Source organism: Falco punctatus, assembly GCF_963210335.1.
Source record: "Falco punctatus genome assembly, chromosome: 4".
Classification (NCBI taxonomy): Eukaryota; Metazoa; Chordata; class Aves; order Falconiformes; family Falconidae; genus Falco; species Falco punctatus.
The window spans coordinates 48,693,716-48,720,532 of NC_137583.1; the positions used below are offsets into that span (position 1 = coordinate 48,693,716).

Sequence of the window (26,817 nt, forward strand, 5' to 3'; positions counted from 1 at the left end):
GGGATGGCACTTTTGGATGGAAACCGAGGAGCATGTGCCGGAGGTGCCTGGGCAGAGTATCACATTCCGACAGGGATGTGGCACAGACTGCATCTTTGGGTGTTGAATGTTGTTTCAAAAGTTGTATCTGATTTGTTCTGTTCTCCCACCTTTCTGACAGAGCTTGGTTTTGTAAATGGCTGGTTTTATCTCGACCTTTTATCTTCAGCCTGCTATGAGTCAGTGCAAACTGAGTGTGGAGGCCATTGACTGATGGTTGTGCAGACGCTTTGTTCATGTGCCTACAGATGAGTGCACGACCATGCATGTGAAATGAGGACAGATGCTAGAGACAGCTGCTGACTGCAAGTTTTACTGGCTGATTTGTGCTGCCTTGTCCTGCCTGCACTAACAGGTCCCAGAGAACAGGGGTTTGAGAACATCTACTGGAGAGAAACAGCAGGTTCTGCCTCTGCCAGTCCCTTATTGTGAGGGTTTGTTGCTTGGTTGGGGGTTTTCCCCTCCTTTTCCTCACTTGCAAAAAGCTTGTGCTCAGGAGGACCAGAGCTCTGGGACCAGCAGCTATCGGCTGAGCAGTTTGCCAGATCGTCAGGGGAGCCCCAGCAGCAGAAAGGAGACAAGAGGGGTCTGGGGGAGGGTCCGGGCACAAGGCAGCAGCCGTGGCTGGGCTGGGTGTAGAACAGAAGCTGGACAGGAGGGAGGCAAGGGGGCTCGGGGGGGCAGCCTGCCTCACCATGGCTCTGCTTGCGGCAGCTCTGGGGTGAATGGAAAGGAACTGGGTAGCGTCAAGATGGGCCAGCCTGCCCTTGCGGGAAGAAGCTCACTTAATTGAAACCCATCTTCTTCCTTCAGAGCCCCTTTGCACCTCTCTCCAGTAGCAGGGAGCTCTTATTCATGCTGGCATGTGCATTGTGTGTCAACCCTCCTTGTGCCCGTTTTATTTAGTTGCCATTAGTTTTTTGTCAAAAATGTGAAGAAGTAATAATAACCAGCCATTACTTCCAGTTTTCATTGAAAGGTCTGGGTGAAATGCACTTTCTCTGTAGCAAATCTCCTTTGATTGCTGCAGCCTATGTCTGGTGGTGGTTTGGGCTAATATGAAGAGGAAAGGAGAAGGAAAACGGCTTCTTTTTTATAAATGGGCAATGTATATAGTGGAAGATCAAAAGCCCCCTGGTCTCGCTCTTTCACCCTAACAGGGATTCTTGCTGTGTTAGTTTGCATGCCATACAATAACATCTGCAGCTTCATCCCATAAGGACTGTGCCTCATCTGTTTGCCTCTTTTTCACAAGCCTGTTGATATAAAGCATTAATCATTCAAATATTAATAAAGAAATAATAAACCTGGCTGTTGCTAACTATCTGATTTCCTTTCTTTTTCTTTTTTTCCTTTTTTTCCCCTGTGCACATTTTCTTTAGCTTGAAATGGCGATTGAAAACCTACAAAAAACTGAAGGGATTACATCACACAAAAGCAGTTTGCTCAACAGCCATGTAAGTTACAATCGGAATTTACAACCTTTTTCCTGCTTTGGTAGGAGCATTATTTGTAGCTGAGCCACTCAGAGCAGCCTGGGATTCAGCTGTGCTGCCCAAAGCAGCCCATTCCCAAGAAACAAGAAGCTGCAAAAAGTGCCATGATGTTAATGCTTGTTTATGAGATGCTCTGGATTCTGTTAACTGCCTCTGCACTGTGTTTATTTATTTTGTCTGCCTTGCAATGGAAATTGCTGGCAATTAGATAAACACATTTGAGGAAGTTCTTTCCTTTCACTGGAATTGAAAGATGGCTGGAAAATAATTTGCAATTTTACAGCAGTAACTTGGCGTGAATCATGACAGGTACCCTTAGATAGCGCATACCAAAAGCTTGCTCCTGTGGATGCCTTGATTGCCTCTTTCTGTGCCTCAGGGAGACCATTACTGTTACAATGCTATGCTAAATTCGTTTGCTAGACCTCTCTCTTCTCACTCTGCCAACAACGTCTCTGCTTTGTGTGAAGTTCCCACTGTTCTGCTGGGCCTTCTGCATCATGGTTTACAGCTCCCATGCAGTAATGATTAACGGCAAGCATATGCTTGTGTGAGATTTGAAGGGTCTAATTCAAGTCCTCTTGAAGTCATTGGACTTGCCTTGACTTCGTTGTGCTTTGGATTAGGCTGAAGCATGTTCTGCACTGATAAATCACAGTGCACAAAGCGGTACTTCTGGATTCTAACAGATTTCCTTTTGCTTTGTATTTGGGGGCAGATCTGTTGTCATTCTTGGGTTCTGCAAAAAAAATCTGTGCCCTCTTCACCCTAGAGAAATGGCCTGAGAAAGCGAAAGGAGCATTAAACCTAAGGATCTGATTCTCTTAAGCTGTTGTCGAACTCCAAGCCAGGGTCCTGGACGAGCTTAATCCTTATTTCAGCCTCTAGGAATTGAAGGTTCCTGGTTGGAGCTGGGAAACACAAACCTGCAGGATCAGGCTGGTAGTTCCTGTTCTGAGCATCTCCGTGCATCCTTTCCATCCCAGGCAGTGGCTGTGCGTGTACCCCCATGCTGTGCCCCCAGCACCATATGGATTTGGCTAAGGATAATGTCCCTTCTAGAATTTTTCTTGTTGGTTCAAGTGCAGAAGCAGAACAGGGGGGTCGTGGTGTGGTATTGAAGGAGATTTGACAAAAAGCAGGGAAAGCGCAGAGGAAAGAAAGCAAAGACAGGAAAGAGATTTAATCTGACCACAGGCTGCGCAGGATGGAGTCGGGGCCCAATCCAGCCTCTGATCACATCTTCCCCGCTTGCAGGGTAGAAGTAAAGAACTTAATGTCTCTTTTCTGAGGTCACGGCTCATCGTTTGGCCTAAGGCTTAAGTTCTTTTACAAATTCTAAAGCAAATAGACTACTTCCTAAGCATGTGTGTACACATCAGCTCTCCGCTCCTCTCTGCTCAAGATGTTGGTCCAGGCACAAGCAACGTGCTGCCCTGGGCAGCTCCAGGGCTGGGGTGGGTAATTCCCTCTGCCAAGGTGCAGAGCCTGAGCCAAGGAACCTTGTGGAGCCCTTGCTGCCCTGTGACCCTCCAGTGTCCTTGCCCTGCCTTCCGGGAGCACGGAGCTGTGTCTGTGGGTACATGGGAGTAACGAGGAGGTGATGGGACGAGCAGTGTCTGTAGTAAATGCAGCACGTTGCAGACCCAGAGCAGGCAATCTCTTTCCAGAGCTGGAGGACGGTCGGTGCTGGTGCCCAGGGAGGGTGCGTAGCCTCTGCCTGGGGGGGGGGTGTCTGGGGCTTCGACTGGCCCGAGGGACCTGACCTCCATTGGAAGTGAGCCCTGGGGTGAGTAGAAGGCTGGAGTCATTCCACAGACCCATCATCAGATGGTTTGGGTTGGAAGGGACCTTCAAAGGCCAGCTAGTGCAACCCCCTGCCATGGGCAGGGACATCTTCAGCTGGATCAGGATGCTCAGAGCCCCGTCCAGCCTGACCTTGAATGTTTCCAGGGATGGGGTATCCACCAGCTGGAGACTGGAGAATGCCAGAGGCGTGTGGGGCAGCCTGGTGAGCGCGGCACCGAACCGCTCTGCACGTCTCCCCGGCATGTGCTGTGTCACAGGGCATCCTGCTCTCCAGGGTGTTTTGGTTCCCACCCCTTTATGTGAAAAAAAAAAAAACAAAACCAAAACAACAAACCAGACAGGGGATTACCCATCCCAAATGCTTGTGTGACCAACACACGGTACTGTCATAGATGAGCTTGACAAAAGTGAGTAGCTGGGGAAGTTGTGAGTTCATGCTAATTGCGCTATTAGTTGTGACTTTTAAGGTTGCAGAGTTTTTCATTAACTGTTCTGTCTCTCATTTTAAATCTCACATTTTTCAAATGTGTGAGTTATTGGGATACATGGTTTATTTTGTTGCCATCTGCAGATGTTGCGTGCCAGGAATCTTTGATTTCAAAAATACAACCAAACCAAAGAAACCCTAAAGGTATCTCAGTCAAGAGGGAATTTTTTTATGTAATGCTGTTTAAACACAGTCAATGTGAAGTGGAGCCACACTTGATAACGCAATTTAGCTTCAAAAACTCTCTGAGAGGTTATTTAAGTGCACTTGAAAGATCAAATTTGGAAGCCTAAGCGAATGTTAATACCCCAGCGACACATGATGTTTCTAATGAAATCATGTCAATCCATTACTGTTATTGAAGAAGCCCTGCTCACGAGGGTACTCCAGAGACTCTGGGCCAGAGGATTACGTCTTTGCCAATTATGATCTTGCAGATGATGCAAAGAAATTTGAGGAAAATTACTACAGTTTTTGTACGTGAGTGCCTAAAGCTAGGCACGTAAGGAGGGAGCTGGATGCTAGAACCTGCCCAAGGCTCTGCGGCTCCTCGGTGTGCACAGTGCTCATAGGAGTAGGAGGGAGGTGGATTTTTTCCTCACCGTAAAACAAACAAACAAAAAACCGAATAAACCCCCAAAAGCCTATTGGACTTATTCCCTGTGGTTGAATGGCTCTTAGGTAGGTGCTGATGGAGTTTTTCCCCTGAGGAAAAGATCTTACGCCCAAATGATGTTTAGGTGGAAACATCTAAAATGAGACTGAAGAGAGAGGTAGGAAAATTGTTAAAGGGAATAATTCTGCCTTGGCCGGGGGAGGGATGTAACGCCCTAAAGAAGGATGGATTTCCTGCTCAGCAGAGAAGGGCGGGCGGTGCTGATGGATGAAGGTGGCTCGGGGCGCAACTACGCAAGGGACCAGAGCTGACGGGCACTTGTTGGAAAAGAGACTTTTCAAGAAAATAACTTAAGTTCCGTTGAAACTTGAATTGCAAAAGATCGGTGGGGCTGAGCAGGGAGCTGCAGGTGCGAGGGAAGTGTTCCTCCCCGTTGCTGAGTTCGGGGTGCTCGCAGGGGGGTCTGGGGTCCGTCCTGACTCTGAGCTGAACTGAGCGGGGGCTTAGGAACCGCAGATGTCTTTTTTTTTCTTTTCATTTCTATGAAAAAGGTTTCTTCTTCATAGAAATGCTCATAAGAAAACCTCTCCAAACCTGGACCTTCAGAAAAAAAAAATTTTTTTTCTTTTCCCAGACAGCCCCAGGTATCGCTTTTTCTATCCTTAAAAAGCCGTCCTTGAATGGAACAAAGCCGAGGTTTTTCGCTAAAGGTTATTTTTTAAAAAATCAAAACAAACAGTCAGTAGAAATAAAGTTAAAAGTAGAAATGAAATTGAAATGTTCCCCTGTAGTGCCTGTAACAAACAAAGCAGCATACGGCTGCGTAGTGATTTTATTGGAACCTGCTCATAGTAAACCCAGAAATTAAACTGTATAGTATCGTGTCATTGTCACCACTAAGCAAAATTCAAACAATAAACAGAATAAGGGATACAAATGGAAAGACTCTTTAATGTTCTCGTTTTAAGTGCCTGGTTTGTTATTACTAATGCAGGAAGAGCAAAAATCATGTTTTGAAAATTATTTATATTCTAACAGATTTCTTTTTTAAGCTCTTCTGTGTGTTTTGTAATAGATTTGTAATTCAACAGTGGGAGTTCATATTGTGAAACTCTGTGGTGTTTTAAAAGAATATAAAAGACACTTGCAGAAAAGAAAGCTGGAAGATGAAGTGAATAATCTAGAAATATCTGGGATTAGAGTAAAAATGCCCAGGATCACATTTAAATGAGAAGGTTTTACCTATAGATGAATTTTCCATAGAAACTTTCAACTTTTATATATATGTATACATTTTTTTAAGACTTGGAATTAGAATAGGTTTAGAAAATAAATAGCTGATCCACATTCAGTATCTTCCATAGGATAAATAAAATAAATGGTTAAAAAAAAGAGGACCTTCTTAATCATTAATCTTTTAAATACAGGGGATGGGCCAAAATTAGTGCAGATGTGGACTACCTAAAACCTGAGTTCTTGCTGGTCTTTTATGTCATAACCACTGAGGTCCACTTTTGCTGGGGATGGATAATTGGGGGGTGGGGGCTCGGGGGTACTGAATGGCTTTGGGGGGCTTCCTGGGGGGCTTCTCACCTCTTCTGCCGGCGAGAGCACGGAGGGTTGCGGATCACTGGCAGACACCTCTTGGGGCTGTAGGGTCTGGAGGTCAGAAAGGTGGTCGGTCGCTGGAAGAACACACCAAAGGGTGTCTTAGGTGGAGGTGGAAGGTGGGAAGGTGACAGGCAGCTCTGCGGAAAGTGGGACAGCAAAAATGGCCAAGAGGTTTCTCTTCTTCCATCTGTGGCAGCCCCTGGTCTGCTCAAAGGCCACCAGAACTGACGGACCCAGTCATTTGAACTTGTGGTTGCTTTGGATGGAACCCAACTAATGAATGAAAGAGTTTTAACTGTACAGCTTTGGATTCAGCTCATTTGATGCAGCATAAGTTTAAAACTGGGACAGGTGAATGGTAACGGCAGAACGTACGGTCAGAGGTGCTGGAAAGCCTTTGTGTGAGAGTTGGGTGTGACACACAAAACCTGAAAATGACTCACTGGAGTGAGGTGTCAGAGGTGTCATTGCACATTTCAGGTTGTATTTTCACAGTTACTGGTACAAAACTGGAGTATAGCGGTGAACTGGGACCTCAGAGTTTCACCGGGAGAAAAGAGCTGGATACTGGAGTATGAGTGGAGAGGACTTAAGCATAGGCCAACTTGTACATCCATGTGCATGGTTAAATCCCGCTGATTTTGTGCTTAATTGCAGTACGTGCTTGTTCTATTTGTTGTGCTAATATTGTGGCATCCATACCCGGAGTCTGTTTCACCACTGCTGGGGTGTGAATTCAGCAGCTTCTGGTGGAGCTGTGCCTCCTGTGGATCAGGGCTGGAGGGCTGGGTGGCGAGGGAGGTCTTGACATCGTTAGTCCCAGATGTCCCTAACGACAATGAAAGGGCTCTTACCAAAGCTATTGATTTTAGTCCATTTGTGCATCTAGTTCCTTCAGAGATTCACTTAACATAACACTTATTTTATGGATGCCGAAGTCATTTCGCCAGCTGAAGGAGAGCGGGGGTTTTGTCTTTTTGCATTTTAATTCCTGTGCTGACATTGTGCACCAGGCCTGCCCTTTCGGGCCGCTTGGGTATAAATAATTTATATTAATTGCAAACTTTAATCAACAGAAATGTCAGAAGTTCAGACAGTAAATTTTGAAAAGTAGATGGACCCCCACAGATTTTTATCGTTGCTTTGGTAACTGTTAATTTTATTGTTAAGGGAACAGTTGCACACATGCCAATCTTCAAATTAATAAAGACTTTGCAGCATATTGGTTTCCCTAAATTTTATTCCTCCTAGGCAGTATCTTAGCATCTTTATTCTTGGAAAATACAAGTTCTTACAGCTTTATTTTATCTCTGCAGAAATTAATCTCTATCCAAGGTGGACACTGAGATGGCAGGCAGGCTGTGTCTTAATGCCTTTGCAAAATCTGACAGCATTTTTGTTTGGGTTATTAGCTTTGGGCTGGGAGTCCTTTTATAAAAATGCAACTGGCATAAGTTATATAAATTAACTACCCAGCATTAAGTTCTCTTGAACATGTCAGATGAGCTCTCCTGACATTTAAGTGTTGACACTTTGACGCAGCCCGTTCCAGCCCTCTTTAGACTTTCATGTGTTCTTTATTTATTTATTTGTTTTCCATACCTGAAGCTCCAGTGGTTGTTGGACAACTACGAGACGGCGGAAGGCGTCAGCCTTCCCAGGAGCTCCCTCTACAACCATTACCTGCGGCACTGCCAGGAGCACAAACTGGATCCAGTGAATGCCGCTTCCTTCGGGAAACTGATCCGTTCGGTGTTCATGGGGCTGAGGACCCGCCGCCTGGGAACCAGGTTGGTGCGAATCTACATTTAAAAAAACCACCAACTCCTAGAACTTCTGTCACACATACTGAAAATTTACCGAGCAGCCTTTAGCAGGCGCAGGTGTTTCCTCCGAGATCTACAGGAACAACCAGGAATGGTCTTGTGGGGAAAGGGATGGCTGCTCTGAGGCACGGAGTGATTTCTGTGTGTTGTTAGGCAAAGCTGCTCCCTCACCGTGAAAGGTGTGAGAGGCTGGACAATACAATGAATTTCGGACACGCTCCAGGTCTCTGGTGATGGTGCCTTGTCCAGCCGCACAGTGGAATTTGGTCTGTGTCCTTTTCCTAAGGAGTCTGAGAGTATTTTATTTGAACCTAGGCTTCTTCTGATTCCATTACTGTCTCAGAAAGATGAAGTCACTAATCTTCCCGATTGCTGCTGTCAAAATTCTGGCACAGTGCGATGGTTTCTCCCGTTGGGTCCGGTAAAGGTCCTCCATCGCAGAACCCGTGCCCACATCTCTGATGCAGACAAGCTGTACAGATGTAAATGGCTTCCTTCTTCAATACCCAAAGTGGCAGGCTGAATCTCGTGACAGAATTTTTTCTTTTAAAACACCGAAGATCCATATAACACAACAAAAGCACGACAGAAGAAAGTACACTGGCTGTAATTACAGATGTGTCCTTCAAGGGATCACCTGCACAGCTTGCACAGCTGAATTTGCATTTTATCCCAGCTCCTAATTTTTAAAAATTAGCTAATATGCTGGAGAAGTAGTGATTGCTCTGATTGTGTAAGATTTTATAATGAAATTCAAGCTTAGATATTTGGGCTTCTAAACAAGAACAAAACCAGATGTGTCCAGGGCATTCCACAGCTGGAGTGTGGAGGCAACAGTCGTAGGAAGAGCAGGGAGGAGTGTGGATTTCTGTAGATTGGTTCAAGTGCAAGAGCTCTGACATAATTTTTTTAGAGGAGAGAAATTCTTTAATCCCATCAAGGATTAAAGAAAAAAACAAGCAAAAATCCTATTTAAAACTGCAAATGTGCAGGCTGGGAAGGGTACAGTAAACCTGAATAAATATTAAAATAGCTGTCCACCGTTATTTTCTTACTCGTTCCTTTAGGTTATGAATGCAGCTGGTATTTAATTTGCAGGCACTTCAAAAAATCACTCGCGGCGTGGCCGAAGCGTGCTGCACACCTGAGTGCTGGGGAGGTGTAAAAGCCTTTGTACGGTGGCAATGGCTGAACGCTTCAGCCATGCCCTTGGCAAGAGCAAATTCCCCCAGCGTGGAAGAAAGGGTTAATTCTTCAACAAATGCCCCTCTCCTAAATTTCTCTGTGTCATTTTCCAATGGGAAGCATCATTGGATTGAAGGTGCCTCCAGCCCCTTCCGTTGTGACACAGCAGAGGAATTTTAAGCCTCCCCAGTAAGGGCTCTGGAGACCCCGCGCTGCCCCCCGGCTCGGTCTCCTCTCCCATGGAGGGCTCAGCTCAGCCATTATTAGCGACAAATTGGCTAAAGCCGAGTTGGACATACCGTCGTCACGTATCCACGGCTGCCTAATTGTCCTTCTTGCTCCCAAATGCAGATGCTTGGGGGTTGAAAAATTCCGGTTTGGTGGAAAAACTTTTTTAACTGGCGCATCTGCCGAATGTGACGGAAAGGCATTCTTCTGAGGAGCATCACAGCAGCTTCACTGACAAGCAAAGGGAAAAGGATTCCACCCTCTTTGGCTTGCAGAAAGCTTTCAGTTTTTACAAAAACTTTAAAAATGAGCAACTCCAAGAACAAAGCCACATCAAAGCCCGTTGCTGTGGCTGTGAAAGCATTGGCAACAGAAAGACATTTTTCTTATCATACTTGACTATTCAGTCAGACTTGTTCCATCCAAGTCTAGATAAACATGGAAGTTTGTTTTTATGGAAAAAACAAATCCTCCAACCCTAACCAAATAGCAGAGTGTCCCCTGAGGTCTTTCTGTCATTCTGTTTAATAACACTTGGTGTTGTAGCACTTGTCTCTTCTTCTCCAGTTACCATGGGTGACTTGAAACAAACCTTGCCGGCTTTTAGATGTGGATGTCACTGAACTTTGCGACGTGTGGTTTTAAATTTTGTAGGGGGTGATGGCATTCATTAGTTCCTTGGTTCGGCCGTTCGAGCAGCGCTTGGCCGCAGACTGAGGGGTGCTGTAAGAAGGAGGCTGTGTTGTCAAAACAAGCCCAAGAGTAAATTGCAGGGCTACGATGTCCCTTCCATTGACTGGCTTTCACTGAGCGGTTTCAACGCTGATACTTCTCCAGGGGAAACTCCAAATACCATTATTATGGGATCCGTCTCAAGCCGGAGTCTCCGCTGAACCGTCTGCAGGAGGATACCCAGTACATGGCAATGAGGCAGCAGCCCATCCACCAGAAGCAGAGGTAGGTGGTCCCGGCGCCCTGCAGCTCGCTGCGTGCCCCCAGCCCTGCCGTGGGCAAAGGTCCTGTCCCAAGGGATGCAGCAGGCCACGTCTTGGGATCGGGCTTCGCTTGGCAGCAAAGGGAACGTGTTGGGACAGCTCAGCCCCGAGTGTGGCTGAAGTGCCAGCGCTGAGCTGTGGGAGACGGGGCTGCAAGTCGCTGGCTGCTCTGAGTAGTGGAGGAGCCCGGGAGTAATTCTGGTGGGTGCCCATCGTGGAAACGTTCAAGGCCAGGTTGGACGGGGCTCTGAGCCACCTGACCTCGTTGAAGATGTCCTTGCTTATGGCAGGGGGGTTGGACTAGGTGACCTTTAAAGGTCCCTTCCAACCCAAACCATTCTATGATTCTATGAAAATGGCATTTATCTGCCTACTCTGTTTGCCAGTGGCGTGATTCAGCCCACAGCGAAGGAGAATGCCCCAGCACGTGCCACTTCTCATGGCATCACTGTGACCGAGCCTTTGTAGGACCTCAGCCGCAGAGTTGGTTGTGCCAAATCAGTGTAAAGGACTTGGGGGGTTGTGTTGTTTTTGGGCGGATTTGGGGTTTTGTTTGTTTTTTTTTTTTTTTAATGCAAAAGTGCAAGTTAAATAGTGCTGTGGCTGGTCTTGTGTCTGAGTAATTTTGAATATAAAACAATGTACAAAGGAATTTGGAGTGGTCTCCTGGAAGCACGGACACTTCTGGTTCTTGCTGGAGGGAAGAAGGAGCAGAGGAATTTATTTCTTCAGCTCCCAAACAGAAAGTAAAAGCAAAATTCAGCTCCTGAGACACAACCTGTGGTCTGGCACCCACTTCAGCTCTGCTTCTCATTTTCTTTTTCTTTTTTTCGGTGTCACCTTGGGCAAACTTCTTAACCCCTTTAATTCTGTCTTGGGGAGTGCTTTTCAAAAGGAGGTTCTGATTTTCCCCTCTCCATTTGCGTAAGTGATATAAATGCTCAGCCCTCGTGATGCTGGCCTTGAACGTAGCCTCACGTAGTGCACAATGAACACGAGAGTCTGCATCACTGCGTTGCATATAATGAGAACGTGTTTGCTCGTGCCTGTGTCAATCCCAAGCTGTGCTCTAAATTTAGGTATAGACCAGCACAGAAGATGGATGGCATGGCAGAGAGCGGGTCCAACAGTAACCTGCACACGACGCCGGAGCAGTCGGTTGCTGCTCAAAGTCAACATCATCAGCAGTTCATAGGTGAGGAGACAGCTTTAACGTATTAGATACCACACGCCCCGGCTTAGAGCTGTAAGGGGAAGGAAGGTCTTGTCCAGCAAGCCCTGGCTGTCCTGCATTTGTTTGCTTTTCTAGTAAATCTAGAGTATTATATATTATCCATTATAGTATACGTTCTAATAAGCTTTTGTAAAGTCACACTTGCTAAGTTTATTTCCCAACTCCTTTACCCAAGGAAGGCTTTTTTCTTGTGCCGTCAGGTCTGTTGGTTCCTTTTAGTATATTTTTATCTGTCTGGTTTTATCCAAATGGGGTGGAAGGAGCAAAGCTCCAGAAGAGCGGTGCTAAGGCAGGCAGCCAGAGGGAGAAGGGCAGTTCTTTTCATTGCAAAGGCTGCAGTACGTATCTGATCGGAGACGATCCATGTGGACCTGCTCCTTGTGAGAAGACAAGCCCTCTGGCTTTGCTGGTCCTGGATCTGAATGTCTCCACCACCTCCAGTAGAGAGAGCAAATCCCGGCCAGCTCTGAAATACAATTGCTCCTGATACTCTGCTGCCCAATTATATTTCCCATTGTACCAGAGAGGCATTTTTCAGGTTCGGAGAAAATCTAATGGGAAGCACGGTAGATGAGGACAATGTATTCTTGTTTCTGTTATTACAGAGAGAAAGAAAACATTTTCCTTTCCACACGGAATAAATGGGCTGCAGTTGTTTGCTTTTTGCCCAGTATAACAGCACGAACCAGGGATAGTACTGGATTATTGGTCTTACTTCTCCTGTTGCATCCCAATGGAAACACGAAAGATAGCCATCAGCGACAGCAGCACCTTGTACTCGTCTGCAGTCCGGCATAACCGAGTGTTCCTAATTCTCACCATGTTTCCCGACCTTTTTTTTCCCCTAGATGTAACCCATGCCTTTCCCAAGTTCCCAGCCCCTGATCTAGGTAACGTCCTCTTACAAGAAGGGTTCACCTTGAATGATGTGAAAACTCTGCAGCTTCTTTACAGGCGGCACTGTGAGGTGATTATTTGGAGTATTTTAATTGATTTATTAATTGATGTGGGACATAATTCATGTGCTCATCTCATATCCTGCACTTAGAAAAAGCTGGAATATAATAGGAAATGCTTGATTTGCTGCGTATTACTCAACTCAAATATTGTGCTTTATGTTATGTTTTCATTGTGTGACTTGTTTTATGTTATGTTCATTATCGAAACAATGCCCTTTCCTTTATTTTTCTTGTAAATTATTTAATCTAAATGGCAGCACATGAAATTTATGCTTACACTGTGTGAGAGGATGCTAGCAGAGCAGCTAATGAATTGTGTTCTTTGTTAGGCAACTTTGGATGTTGTAATGAATCTTCAGTTTCATTATATTGAGAAACTGTGGCAATCCTTCTGGAGTCCTAAAACACCATCTAGTGATGGCTCTGCTGCCCTGCCATCCAGGTACGCTGTTGTGCTCTGATTATTTCCGAATGCTCCATTTTCTGGTGGTGGTTTTTCTATTTTTAAAATGCATGAAGTGTTTTCAGCTTCATTAGGCATTTTGAGCGCTTTGTAGGACCTGAAAGTATTTACTTCCCTGTAGAATCATTACAAAGAGTGTCAGGAGTATTTAATGACGTAATGACCACAGAAAGTTCAGACCTCCAAGGGAGGCATCTGCTCTGGTTCTGTACATCTGCCTGCCTTATACCTCCTGTCAACAGTGCTCATCCCAAATGCAAAGATGGATGAGAACGGGATGCTGCTTTCATAAATGGTCATCAGGAGCAGGCAGGAACAATTCCGTGCCGTGAGGTATCGGTCTCGAGTGATGTCTCAGGCTCTGAGGTTTTAGTGACGTGCAATGCTACAGGCTTGGGGAAGAGGGGCTGGGAAGCTGCCTGGTGGCAAAGGACCTGGGGGTGCTGGTTGACAGGCAGCGGAACATGTGCCCAGGTAGCCAACAGCATCCTGGCTTGTGTCTGAAGTGCCATGGCCAGCGGGACTGGGGCAGTGATAGTCCCACTGTGCTCAGCACTGGTGGGGATGCACCTTGAATCCTGGCTTCAGTCTGGATCCTCCTGTGATGAGACAGACCCGGAGGGGCTGGAGTGTGTCCAGAGCTGGGGAAGGGGCTGGGGCACCAGTCTGACAGGGAGCAGCTGGGGGAACTGGGGGTGCTCAGCCTGGAGAAAAGGAGGCTCAGGGGGGACCTCCTCGCTCTCTGCAGCTCCCTGAAAGGAGGCTGTGGGCAGGGGGGGTCCATCTCTTCTCCCAAGTAACAAGTGACAGGACAAGAGGAAACAGCCTCACCTTGCACCAGGGGAGGTTTAGGCTGGATATTGGGAAGAACTTCCTCACCAAAAGGATTGTCAAGCACTGGAACAGGCTGCACAGGGAAGCGGTTGAGTCCCCATCCCTGCGGGTATTTAAAAGACGTGTGGACGTGGTGCTTAGGGCCATGGTTTAGTGGTGGCCTTGGCAGTGCTGGGTCTACAGTTGGACTTGATGATCTTAAGGGTCTTTTCCAGCCTAAGTTATTCTCTGGTTCTATCACATCTGGGCTAACTCCCTTCTTGGCTGGTGACCCAGATCTTTTAACTGCCTCGTTTGAGGCAGGTAGTGGGAAACAAAGCTCCTCACATCTTTGTACTCCTGCCTGACTTGTTGCCTCTTCTTCATCCTTTATGTGTTGGTAGTCTGCTGCCAAGGGAATGGAAGTAAGTGAAAACAGAGAAAATGGAGAAGGCAAAGGTTTCTTCTTAAAATTTATATTGAAAGTCTGTATTGTCCACTTCTACTGATAAGATAAGGACTTCCAGTGCGGTCATTTTATATTCAGAAGAAAAACAGTAAAAGTTTGAGTATATAAGCAAATACCCCATACATATCTATAGAATTACGGCCCTGTTGTCCTCAGTAGATGCTACCCAACGGATATTTTCCCATTCCCACAAAGAATCACTGTAGCTGTGTTTGATTGTTTCAGAATCTTTTACTTGAGGGTATATCCTCAAGGCATATTGCAGCACCAGAGAGCTGTGCCAGGTGCAAAGAGGCTCACTTGGATGCTGGAGGCAGCGTTTCTGCTGGGCTCAGTCTAAACCAGCCTGTCTTGCCAAGGCTGTGTGCTCTGGTATCACTAAAGCAGTACCGCTGCTAATAACCAAGACAGGTAAATAAAGCACTCCCTCCCCCTGCTTTATAGATGTACAAATATAAAACCAGAATATTATCAAAGTGGCAAACTGCAAGCATGATAAAATGCAGAATATGCTTCCGCTTAACAGAAGGTTTAGGTACTTGATGGCCAGTTTCTCCATGTGAGTATACCTGTGGAGTTCCCTTAGGAAAACTGTTCAGGCAGGGGCTATAAGTACCTCCTTATAGTATGTCCAGGGCTTGGCTTTAATGATCCAACGCGTGGGCAAAGGCCCTTCCAAATGGCCAGTTCCCAGCGTAGTGTCTGAGCAGCTCAGCTTTGATGCTCTGGCAGTGCATTAAGGCTTCAGTCCTCCCTGCTTGCTCTTTAACCAAATATCTTATGCCTTAATCATGCGGGGAAAGCTTCCATACCTCTATAAAGTGAAAACAATGCAGGCTTGATTGACCTCATTCAGTTAGAGACAGTAGCTCTGTTCTCATCAAAACACCACATCTTTTCCCTTCTGAAAGCCTTCAGCATCTCCAGGTGTTAAACACCTTGAAACCATTTGTAGTATTTGTTAATACCAGCTAATCTGCTCAAACATGAGCTGCAAACTTTTTTTGTCCTCCACTGCTGCAACTGCTGAGGTTTAGAACAGAGGGGAGAGCAGAGAGGCGTGAAGGTTTTGGAAACAGCTGCATCTGTGAGGAGGAACCAGCTAAGCCTTTGCTTGCTGAAATAAGTGCACAACTCCCACGTACGTGTGAAGACAAGTGTGCGAAGGGCTGAGGATGGAAGAAGCAAAGGCAGGCAGGGCAGGTGCTGGGAGGTGCGGGTGTGAGGGAAAACTGTGATCAGAGCTCTGACCTCGTGGATGGAGAGGTGCTCGCAGAATCAGATGAGACTTGTACAAACTCAAAGGTTTCCTTTTGAAAGCAACATGAATGGGCTTTTTTCTGATGAAAACTGGGGTTAGAAATCAAGAAGAGGAGTGAATGCACTGAATGCAAACCTGCTGCTTACACTGCCTCCCTACCACCCCCCCACCCCCCCCGCAGCGAAGAAGAACATGAAGGGATCCTCCCAAAAGACAAGCTGATCACTCTGTGCAAATACGAACCCATCCTCAAATGGATGAGAAGCTGTGATCACATCTTGTACCAGGCCCTGGTGGAGATTCTCATCCCAGACGTACTCAGACCGGTGCCCAGTGAGTATCCTGCAGCGTGCTTGGGAGGGCACGGGTGGTCCTGACTCCTGCTCCATCCTGCTCCACGCTGGGCTGAGTCATGGGATGCCGTGTCTGACAAACAGCGGTCCGTGACTCACCCGGTCTGGCTACCACTTGTCACAAAGATTTCCATTGTAAAACCTGATTTAGAGGTTTTTGTTTTGAATACAAGCTAAAATATTATGGCAACGGCAATATTCCTGTTGCAGCATTGCTCTCTGTCGACAGTGCTTTGTGGCCCCTGGAAATTCCCGTGCCTTTTAAAATTTGGTTTATTGCATATCACATCTCCTGACTTTGGCTAGGAGTCGAGGTAAAAGCATAGGCTTGATGCACAAGTAAGCACAAACTAATCCTGGTGAGGTGTTTCCTTGGAGATAGTATCTTTGTTTACGTAGGACCATCCTGTCCCCTGCCACACCTCCTGGAAATTAGGGGTCAACTTTCATTTGGGAGGTTAGTGTGGGATATTGAAGGGTTTCTCTCTGATTTGGCTCCTCAGTGAAGCGCATGTGTTGGTCTCACCGAGGTCTCAGCTCAACCCTTGACCGGGCTGAGCAGTACTGGAAAGCCATGTCCCTCTGAGCTGCTCTGGTCAGTCTATGGTGCTGGGGCTGGTGTGTCTGTAAAGAGCACACATCAACATTTGGAAAACTCTCAGAAGGACCATGAATAAGAAAAGGATAAGAAAGAATAAGAAAATAAGAATAAGAATAAAAGTTTGAGTAACAACATTAGAGAATAAGAACAATTGGAGTGCACCTCGGGAGCCAGCTGGTTTCGTGGATGCTAAACCCAAATCACAGCTAACCTGACAAGAGGCTGTGCCTCCGCAGCAGCCCTCAGCTAGAAAGTGGTCTCCAAAGATGGTGCAGAGCCTTTCTAACGCCGTAGACTTCTTTGCAGGCACGCTTACACAGGCGATTCGTAATTTTGCCAAGAGTTTGGAAGGCTGGCTGATGAACGCAATGAGTGAATTTCCCCCCGAGATTGTCCAGACCAAGGTAAGCGGAGGGAGGGTGTTGCAGGTCGGGGAGATGCACTGAGTGCATGTGTGTGCCTGTTACAGCTTTCCGCAGCAACTGGAAATCACTCCTAGGGTTTGGCCACCTGTACCTCAGACTAGCACAGTATTATGAACCAAAATCAGCAAGGAGTGGGAGGACAGGTAGGGCAGTTCCCTTGTCCCAGCAGCTGATGACCCCTTGTCCATTAGAACCATTTCTGCATCCTGCAATTGCACTTAAAGCTTTGTGGAAGAAAATCTCTGCACTGGAATGAGGCTGTCCTAGAAAGCACGGGACGCCTCAGGGACTGAACGGCCTTGCAGGGGCTGAACCCAACGCCATCCTACTCCTACTCTCCTAAAGCTTGCTGCCTGTTCTCACCTTGCTGGTCGCTGCTGGAAGCAGAGTGTGGAAACTTGTTAGTTTAAAGGGAAAGAAATGCAGAGGCTGGTTTGCCAGATGCTATAGGGCTGGTTTGCAAGATGCAACAGATGCTGCAAAAGTGCAGCTCGGGAGCACTGGTGTGTGCTTTGGAGAGCAGCGCGGGTGGGACGGTGTGGGTTACCCCAGCCGCTGTGCGCCGTGTGCTTGATTGAGCTCAGCGTTGAGGAGAGGTCGCCGTCCCAGCATCCTGCTCGCGCTGCCCTGCGTGCTGTGTTGCAGGTCGGGGTAGTGAGTGCCTTTGCCCAGACGTTACGGAGATACACATCCCTGAACCACCTGGCTCAGGCCGCCCGTGCAGTGCTGCAGAACACTTCCCAGATCAACCAGATGCTCAGCGATCTCAATCGGGTCGACTTCGCCAACGTGCAGGTAACTCGCGGTGTCTTTTCCTATGTTGTGTTGTCCAGAACTAGGACTCGATACTGTCTGCTGGTAACCAGCGTCGTATTTCCCATAATAAAAAGGGATTAAATGAACAACTCAATGGTTTTAGTGTTACTTTCCCAGGTAAGTTTGCCATCTCACTGTGAATAGCGGAGAAGGCACTAAGGACCTTCTGTAAGAAGTAGTGCTACCAACAGTGATATAGTTCCAATGTTAATAATGTCCTGTGGTCTGGACGGATCGGAGGAGACATGGTTCAGAGCTGGTTTGGAGTCCTTGTCTGCTAGAAATGAAGTTGAATTCCTGGGTTAGGATGCAACAACCACGCAGGCTTGGCGTGAGTAACTGTCAACCCTTCTTCCCGAGCAGGAGCAAGCCTCATGGGTGTGCCAGTGCGAGGAAAGTGTGGTGCAGAAGCTGGAGCAGGATTTCAAGCTCACCCTGCAGCAGCAGAGTTCTCTGGACCAGTGGGCCAGTTGGCTGGATAATGTTGTTACCCAAGTGCTGAAGCATCACGAGGGCAGTCCCAGCTTCCCCAAGGCAGCCAGGCAATTCCTGCTGAAATGGTCTTTCTATAGGTACGTTTTCTTTCTTGTTTTGGAGGCATTTCTGCATCGGGCTTAGGGCATGTAAATAGCTCCTTGAAAAGCCAAAGATAAGTTCTTTACTCCTGTGCAACTCCAGTTAACTGTTGCTCTGCCCTGGTCCAGAAGGGAGTGTTATGGAGTGTTATGTCTCCTGTATCCTTTTGGGATGGTGATAGGATGCTCTGTCAACTTTGATTCTTGGGTTAGGGTTAGAAACAGAGCACACTGTCCCACAGTACCTTCAGGGTCAAGAACTCACATCAGCCGTGATGCAAGTGTAAAACTCAACCCGAATACTTTGTTTCCCGGCCATTTTCCAGCTCCATGGTGATCCGTGACCTCACCTTGCGCAGTGCTGCCAGCTTTGGCTCCTTCCACCTGATTCGCCTGCTCTATGACGAATACATGTTTTATCTGGTAGAGCATCGTGTTGCCCAGGCAACAGGGGAGACACCGATTGCTGTGATGGGAGAGGTGAGGATTGTTTATTCCCTAGAAACAAACCCCAGCTGAGCAGCGCTGAAAGAGGCACGGCTGGTTCACAGACCGCACTGTGTCCTGAACATGCTTTTATCACCATCTTTGCTGAAGGATCTGCTGGGTTGTTTTGAGTGCCTGGCACAAGGATCCAGCTCCTTGAGCATCTTCCATCGGGGCTCACTAATTCCTGAGCTGGTGGGTTTGGGGGCGGTTGAGCATCACCTGGGCTTCGGAGGCCTGGGGCAGGGAGGAACGCTTACCTCCACAACCTGTGGGTACCAGCCCTGACCTGGGAGTTCTTGCCAGAGCAAAGTCCCATCAAACACAAAAGTCAACCAAGCAAAAGAAGGTCCAAAAGTTTCTTTCCCTGCAACTTTCAGTGGTACCGTTCACTGAACTTCTTCAGGCCTCTGTGTGCTGCAGTTACGTGCGCATCAGCCACTTTCTCCATTGTTGACTTGAAGAAGAGAAATGATGGGTGGTTTGAGTTGTTTGTGGGGGTTTGGGTTTTTTTAAAACAAATGAGACAGTAAATCTGGTGCCTGCCTCATAGGCAGGTCCTGTCCTGCCTAGCTGAAGCCACATCCAGTTTTTCATGCTGAAATGCAGATTTAAAAGCCGCTGATCAACCTCTGACAGCCATATAGAAACCACTGTTAGATTAAAACTGATCTCATTTGCCTCTTGAATCTCGTGCTGTTTTCTTCCTTCCATGGAACTTATGCAGGGGAGCCAGACAAATCAACTGCATGCCTCGTGCTTTCCCTTCCCCTCCCATTAGCCCCATGCTGTTGCATCAGGTCAGCAGTGCTGCGAGGTCCTTCCCGCTCCCCCTGCAATATTTTATTGATGCTAAAGCAAAACCTGGCTGTGGGAAGCTTTCATCCTTCAGGTTTTGCATTTCCTTCATTAAACGCTTGCAGTATTTCTGTTCTCCAGGAGGAGGCTGATTCTCCCCAGCAAAAGAGGATGAATCGTGTCCTTCCATTTCCATGGCTCACTTTATAACTCCTGCCCTCCTCAGTTCCTTCTGCTGCCCAACTCTGCATGACTTTTCAGCGTTGTTATAGCCATTAGTGTTTCAGACCTCGTCGTAGAGGACGACAACACATCTCCAGAGCCAAATATGTCCCCAGTTCTCTGGTTATGGTTGGCACTGTGGCCTTGCAAGCGAAAGGGCTGCGCTGACATGAATGCAAAGGCTTTGCAGAGAGTTGCAGAGAGCTGGAGTGATGGTAGAGTCCCACGAGAGGTGGAGAGCTGGCATACCCGAGCAGTTGCCTGTGTTATAAACGATAACAATTAAAACAATTTTATTTGGGGTTCAATCAATTTAGGTTGAGAAACAAAAGCAAAACCAGCGCTGGGTGCGCGGAGAACTCGGTTCCACCACACACACACCTGAGTCCTAAAAGCGGCATCTTTTATGCCCGGATCTCGACCAATCTCCTCTCGCTGGATGTCCGTCCCGCTCTTTCCCCGCTGGGCCGTTAGCGTACGCCTTCTCCTCCTATTGGCTCTCCTGTGGCGTGCTTTTTCAAATCTCAAGGTCTTCGTCTCCTTCGGCAGGCCTTCCCTGGCGTGGCTTCTCTTTCTTTATCTCCTTTGGCGGCTTTTCCAAGCAGCCTCAGGGGAAGGGGAAGCCATCACATTGTCTCAAAGGAGAACCACAAGTGCCCACTCACCACAACTGCGACACAGGTCCCAGATTTACACAGGGTACAACAATTACACTTATCACAGTACATTCTATTTTTGACATGAATCATGACTGCGTTTATCACAGTCCCCCCTTTTGTTTTTGTTTACCTTATTGATTCATGTCTTTAGTTTCCAATGCTCAAATCAAACAGGGACAAGTAACAACCCCCCAAATTATTAATCAAGTAAAACATTGAATTAAACAGGGATAAGTAACAACCCCCCAAATATTCCCAAGAGTATAACACTCACTTCGGTAACTCAGTTACATACAACAATTGGTAAGATTAAATAGTTACCCTTTGTTATATTTTTAACGAGTTTTACAAACACATTTTTAGCAACTGTGGGAACTTCATATTTGACTCCCGTTTTTGTCTCATGATAAAACAAGCTAGATAACAAACGATGTTTTTTATTTTCTCCTTTCTTTATCCATCCCTCTGTTTTCTTAATATAAAGTTGGAAGTATAAAGGATGTCCGCACCTTCCCACAGGGTTCCAATCAGGACCCTTATCAAGAGAGGTCCGGTCAGGATCATACTGCTCAGCGGTCACCGCCCCAGGGGTTGCAGCCCTCGGCAGACCTTGTCAGCTGCAGCACCGACTCCCTCCGGTCTTGCCCTCTCCAGTTTTATCAAGGTGTGCGACTCCCAACATAACAAACACCAACAGAGGTCCTGGAAAATTAGGGAAAAGCAGGTTCAATCAGCTACTAAAGATAACATTGGTTCTCTTGTACTTTAAATTTTTGTAAATTCAATTACCCTTTTATGGAAGTCAATATAAATTTCCCCAGCCGTTACATCAAGTTCTTTTAAATTCAATCTTTACATTTTTAATAATAGGAACCCTGAAAGGTTCCCCTGTTGCTCCTACTACCAAAGCTGTATCTCTACTTGCTCAGCATCCCAAAGGGATGTGCCAAACTGTAGATCATTCACCTCCGGTATCAACAAAAAAAACCCATTACTTTTTCCTCTTGGGGACCAATCTTTAAATTTATCAAGGGCTCAGATGTTGTTTTTGTCCCCAGAATGTAGAGCCCTGATACCCCTATTCATCTTCATTAAACATCTGTTTGTCCTTCATTCGTCTCCTCCAGTCCTTTTTGAAATGTCACCTCTGCTCATAATGGTAACATTTGGGCATTTTCCCCAGGAAATCCTCCATTTGTTGAGTTTCCCAGACTGCCGCTACAAACATTCTTGCTTTCTCTTTTTGTTTTTCCTCATCCCTCCATACATACACTTTCTGAGCTTCCTTCAACAGTTCTTGTAATCCTCATTCTTGCCAACTGTCCAACTTTTCCAGTTTCTTTCTTATATCCCTCCATGATCCAGCCACAAATTGGATTTTTAGAAATGCTTCTCCAACTGGAGAGGCTGAGTCTGGCCCCGAATACATTTGTAAAGTTTTCCTCAGTTTCTCTAACCAATCCACAGGAGACTCGTCCTTTTCCTGTTGTTCACTAAAAACCTTATTAGTATTCTGCCCCCTTGGGACTGCTTCCTTGATTCCTTGGATAATCAACTCTCTCAAATCTGACATATTTTGTCTGTCACGGGCATTTGGGTTACTCCAGTTTGGGTTCTGGTTAGGCCATTTCTGTTCCCCAGGGGGGCCTTGTTGATACCTTCTTTCCCACATCTGTATCCCTGCCTGTCCAATCATAGACCTTTCTTCAGTTGTAAATAATATTCCTAAGATAGATTGCATTTCTTCCCAGGTATTAGGACCTAGGAACTGGTCTAATCATTCAGAGACTCCCAAAGGATCATCTAGTAGACGACCCATTTCTCTTAAAAAAGATCTCACATCTCCTGTATTCAAAGGTACCGACACAAATCCAATTCCTCCTATATCTGCTCCGTTGGTACCTCTCGGAGGGGAGCCAGAGCCACTGCTCCTTCTTTTTTATAAATTTCATCTCTCTCTTTCTGTACTGTTTTACTCCTTGTGTGACTACAAGGAGGAGAGAGCAGGGAAGTCGAAGGAACGGGGTCGGGAGGCAGTGGGGGATGTATCCTCTCCTGACGGCCTTCCACATCCTGCCTTAAATAAGGTGGGGGTAAATTGTCTAATGGCTCCCATGATGACGTGATTGTTTTAGTTTCAATCTCCCATGCCTCCCTTTCCCTCTTTTCGCTCAAAGGAAATAATGAAACCAATCTTCCCGTCTCCGACCCTCTCCACAGTGCAGCATATTCACTTTCTTCCTGACTAAAGGGCTCTTTATTATTCACATATAAATTTAATGTCTCACACATCCAGTCATCAAAACATCCAAATATTGGCCAATATACATAATCGGATTGAATTTCCTCTCTCGTCCACACATTCATACAGTAATGGACCATTTTTGTTTTAGTTTTTCCCTCTTGAGATGGCCAGTGACCCCAATGCCTGAGCATTATTCCTAAAGCACTATTCAGGGGAATAATTTGTGGGCATTCCTTTTCTTCGTTTGTTTCCTCTTCAAATCTTGACTCCTGTTGGCCCATTGTATTAGGAACTTTGTGGCAATTCCTATAGCCCTTAGCAACCAAAAAGTGTCTCGCAGGGGATCTGTCTCAAATCTGACGACCGCCTACGATACCCGGGAGTGTTACACCCTTGGTTACCGATACCAATGTCTACAGGGGGTTTTGGACCTACCACCCACCTGCGAATCCTAGGACTTTTACAGTGGCTTCCGATCGCCCGTAGTTACCGGTAAGAGTGTCCTGCAGGGGGTGAACCCTTCACCCACCCACATACCCTATAGGAGTCGCAATCCCACCCACGAATCCTTTAGGAACCACTTCGGTCTTTCACTGGCCAAGTCCCTTGTGGGAGTTTGGAACCGCGGTTAGAAGACCTCCACACTCGCTTCAGAATTCAACTCCTGGCTCCGAACCTAGAGTCCGTTCCCAGAATTAGGTTCCGTCTCAATCACACTCTTACACACAAGCAACCGATCCCATCCAACCGAACGGCTTCTCTTATACTCACAACTCCGTTGTCTTGGTTCAGATCTTCGTGCACCAGAATTACGGGTCCTTTCTACTGCAGCTTTTCCCTAGGAGCTCCAGTCCCTTTTGGTTATTGTTTCTCTTTTGTTCGTTGGTCTCTGGAGAGTGACCCAGACTGCTACTCTTGAGCCACAGTCTGTGGGGCGCCCCTCGAAGAGTCACAGTCCAGGAAAGCACAGCGAGATCACGTCGGGGTCACCAGATTGTTATAAGCGATAACAATTAAAACAATTTTATTTGGAGTTCAATCAATTTAGGTTGAGAAACAATAAGCAAAACCAGCGCTGGGTGCGCGGAGAACTCAAATTAGTTCCACCACACGCACACCTGAGTCCTAAAAGCGGCATCTTTTATGCCCGGATCTCGACCGATCTCCTCTCGCTGGATGTCCGTCCCGCTCTTTCCCCGCTGGGCCGTTAGCGTACGCCTTCTCCTCCTATTGGCTCTCCTGTGGCGTGCTTTTTCAAATCTCAAGGTCTTTGTCCTTGAATCGTGACTGCGTTTATCACACCCGACAGATGCAGAGGGCTGGAGGAAAGGCACCATCCTTCAGTCTGTGGCAGTGCTTGGTCGTGACTTGGGAAATGGAAAAATTTCTCCCTTTGCTCCAGAGCTCGGTCCTGCCCTGGATTGTTGCGTGTGGTGTTTGCCCAGAGGTTTATATGACAGCGACACACTTTTCCCCCAAAACATGTGGTTGGTTTTGCTTTCTGCTTTTCACCACTGGCACTGCTGGTGCTTGTGGTTTCACCAGAGAGCTGAAGCTGCTTGTTAGCAATTAATTAATTAAGCAATTGTTAGAATTGCTTGGAAATAAATGCCAACTTGGGGGTCTGGCACTTTGGATCTCCACTAAGCTTCACTTACCTTGTAACTCCTTTTTCTTTCAGTTCGGTGACCTCACATCCCTGTCCCCAACACTGCTGGACAAAGGTACCTCCTTTCCCTCAGGGGAAGTCCTGCTGGGTCAGGGTTGAATCCTTGGGGGAGGGGGAACCTCGTGCTGGCTCTTCCACCCTGCTCTGTTGGGAAAAAAAACCTTTTCCCCTCCAGTCGCCACTCTCATGCCGAGACCTGTCCTTTGCAGATGACATTAGTGACCTGGGCAGTGAGGTGGACACGGATGCCCGGCACATGGGGGAACCGCTGGTAAAACGGGAGCGCAGCGACCCTGGCTACTCGCTGCAGGAGATCTGAAACGGGGACTCGGCTTTTCTCCAGCTGGACGAAAACATCCGGAGCCAGGTTTGGCGGTCGCAAGCCTGAGTCTCCCCGTATCTGCGTCATTAGTGCCTCTTAGTTTCTCTTTATGTTTACTTGTGTGTGGGGATGAGCTCTGGGGGTGAGCCCGGGCGGGCAGTGGGACAGGGCTGGTTTGGCCGCTTGCTTTCTTCCAGCGTGGCTGCTGGCCGGAGGGAGAAGGTCCAAAGTTGCTTCTGAGCGATGGGAGCCTCCACGGTCAGCAGCGGATCAGACGTGCCTGTCTGGGAGAGGCTGTCCTCCCCGGCCCGAGCGAGGCGGGCAAACAAGGCTTTCTCTTTCAGGGAAGGTGGTTTGGGTTTCTTCCCCACTTCTCAGACTTCACTGTGATACAAACTTGAACCAGTCAGTGCCCAAGAAGAAGGAAAAATACCTGACCCTTCTCCTCCAGCCATTCAAGACAAGCTGTCCTGGCTCTGACTTTGCCAAATCACATGTTCCAGGAGCACAGGACGGTCTGTCTGTTGTACCCGCCTGGGGAGGGGGCTCCAGGCTGCACATCCATCGGGTCCCAGCGGAGCAGTGCATGTGCCTAACCTGGGACTGGCACATACATGCCCTGGGACTACGGGACACACATTCCCACCTGCTCCCGTGTCTCCCCAGCTTGGCATTTCATCACTGACCCGCGAATGCTCCTGGGACGCTGCCAGGCCAGCTCAAGATACCAAAGGACTCCGAGGAAGCAGCAGCCGGTCACAAAGTGTGTTCATTGCCCCCTGCGCTCCGATGCCCATGGGCAATCCCACGGGCAGTCCCCATCCTCGCCAGGGTACCCGGGCAGAGGGGAACTGGTCCCATGTCCTGGGTTTTGTAAAATTCTCGCTTGATGTCCTGCTAAAATGTGGAAGGTAGGGTGCAGCTGCCCGCAGGGCTGCGTCCGGAGCATGGGCGACGGTGTGCGACTGCAGTGCCTTAGGGTGGGCCAGCGTGCCTGCTTCCCCCCACTCCGGGCGAGCCGGCGAGCTCGGGCGCTGATGGAACAGCCCGTCCCGTGTAGCAGCGGGGGACTGTCACGGCCCCGGGTACCCCCGACGCCACGGTGGCATTTCCCCTTGCTGTGTCGCTTTGCCTTCTCCTGCAGCATCGTTGGCAGCGGTGGCTCCTGTGGGGCTGAGCTGGGGGAGCTTCTGCCTCGGCGGGGCTTTGTTCTCCCCTTCCCTGTCCTGTGGGGTGTGGGCTGATGGGGGCTACAGGGCAGAGGAGGGGGGTGGAATCTGTCGTCAAGCCAAACTGCAAAAGCAAAGCCCCGGGGCAAATCTTTCTGTGAATAAAGGCCGTGTCATAAATAGCTTTTATTATTATTATTATTATTTCTAATGATACAGTATTTGATGTGAGCTTTCCAGGGGTCTCGTGTACATTTGCATATCAGAGTATATTCTATCCAAATATATTATTTACTCATTCCGAATGGTACTAAGGTAGCTGTGACACTTTAAAAAATATTGCTAATGGAAAGTAAAAAGAAAGTGTGTATAGTGACACATCTTTCCCTCTTACTGTCCTGTGCTGTTGTCTGTCAGGGTGATGTTTGTCTGTAAATGTCTCATATTGAAGTAGCAGGAGACAAGTGAGAAAGCCGGATTTATCTGTAAATAACGACAAAGAATACTCCTTGGGTCAGAGTCCACCCTTCAGATCCTGCTAATGAGATAAGATGGTCTAAAAAACCAACTGAGCAACCAAGTCTTAAACTCCCCTGCTCCCACTGAGTGTGATATTAACTTCAGCTGGTGCATTGGCTCTTCTTTGCAGCCGCTACCAACCGGACCCAGCCACCTTCTGCTCACCACGGATGTGCAAATGAGATGCTCTGGAGCTCTGCAGCGCTGTGCAAGGAGTCTGGATAACCACCTAAACCCAATATGCACAAAATTCCCAGCTAAAACTGAATAGCAATAAACATGTATCAAATGCTCAGGCCTGTACAATAATTGTTGTGGTCCCATTTCTTCTTTAATCACGCAAAGGGGATGTTGGGCAGATGCTGCAAGGCTGCAGCGGCAGGGAGAGATGCAGGATCTGCCCAGGACACTCTAATTAAAGCAGTTTTGGCCAGGGATCCAGCGCCTGCAGGAAGGCAGATGCACCA

The 26,817-nt window shown here is 47.4% G+C and overlaps 1 protein-coding gene across 9 annotated transcripts in view; it reads left to right on the forward strand.

Annotated features, from left to right (window-relative positions):
* RFX2 (regulatory factor X2) overlaps window positions 1-26,792 on the forward strand; it is a 64,614-nt gene extending 37,822 nt beyond the window's left edge. For 3 of the 9 annotated variants that reach the window (XM_080382255.1, XM_080382256.1, XM_080382257.1), the window contains exons 6-18: window positions 1,422-1,496; window positions 7,667-7,848; window positions 10,135-10,254; window positions 11,372-11,487; window positions 12,375-12,493; window positions 12,815-12,927; window positions 15,673-15,824; window positions 16,752-16,849; window positions 17,516-17,665; window positions 18,050-18,258; window positions 18,588-18,741; window positions 24,353-24,395; window positions 24,550-26,676. In XM_080382255.1, the coding sequence (XP_080238381.1) occupies window positions 1,422-1,496; window positions 7,667-7,848; window positions 10,135-10,254; window positions 11,372-11,487; window positions 12,375-12,493; window positions 12,815-12,927; window positions 15,673-15,824; window positions 16,752-16,849; window positions 17,516-17,665; window positions 18,050-18,258; window positions 18,588-18,741; window positions 24,353-24,395; window positions 24,550-24,659 (1,641 nt within the window). In that variant the 3' untranslated portion in view covers window positions 24,660-26,676. Of the gene's footprint in view, window positions 1-1,421; window positions 1,497-7,666; window positions 7,849-10,134; window positions 10,255-11,371; window positions 11,488-12,374; window positions 12,494-12,814; window positions 12,928-15,672; window positions 15,825-16,751; window positions 16,850-17,515; window positions 17,666-18,049; window positions 18,259-18,587; window positions 18,742-24,352; window positions 24,396-24,549 lie in introns of all 9 variants that reach the window. The other 6 variants (XM_080382251.1, XM_080382252.1, XM_080382254.1 and 3 more) reach the window with 6 other exon arrangements.
* Window positions 26,793-26,817: the final 25 nt, after the last annotated feature.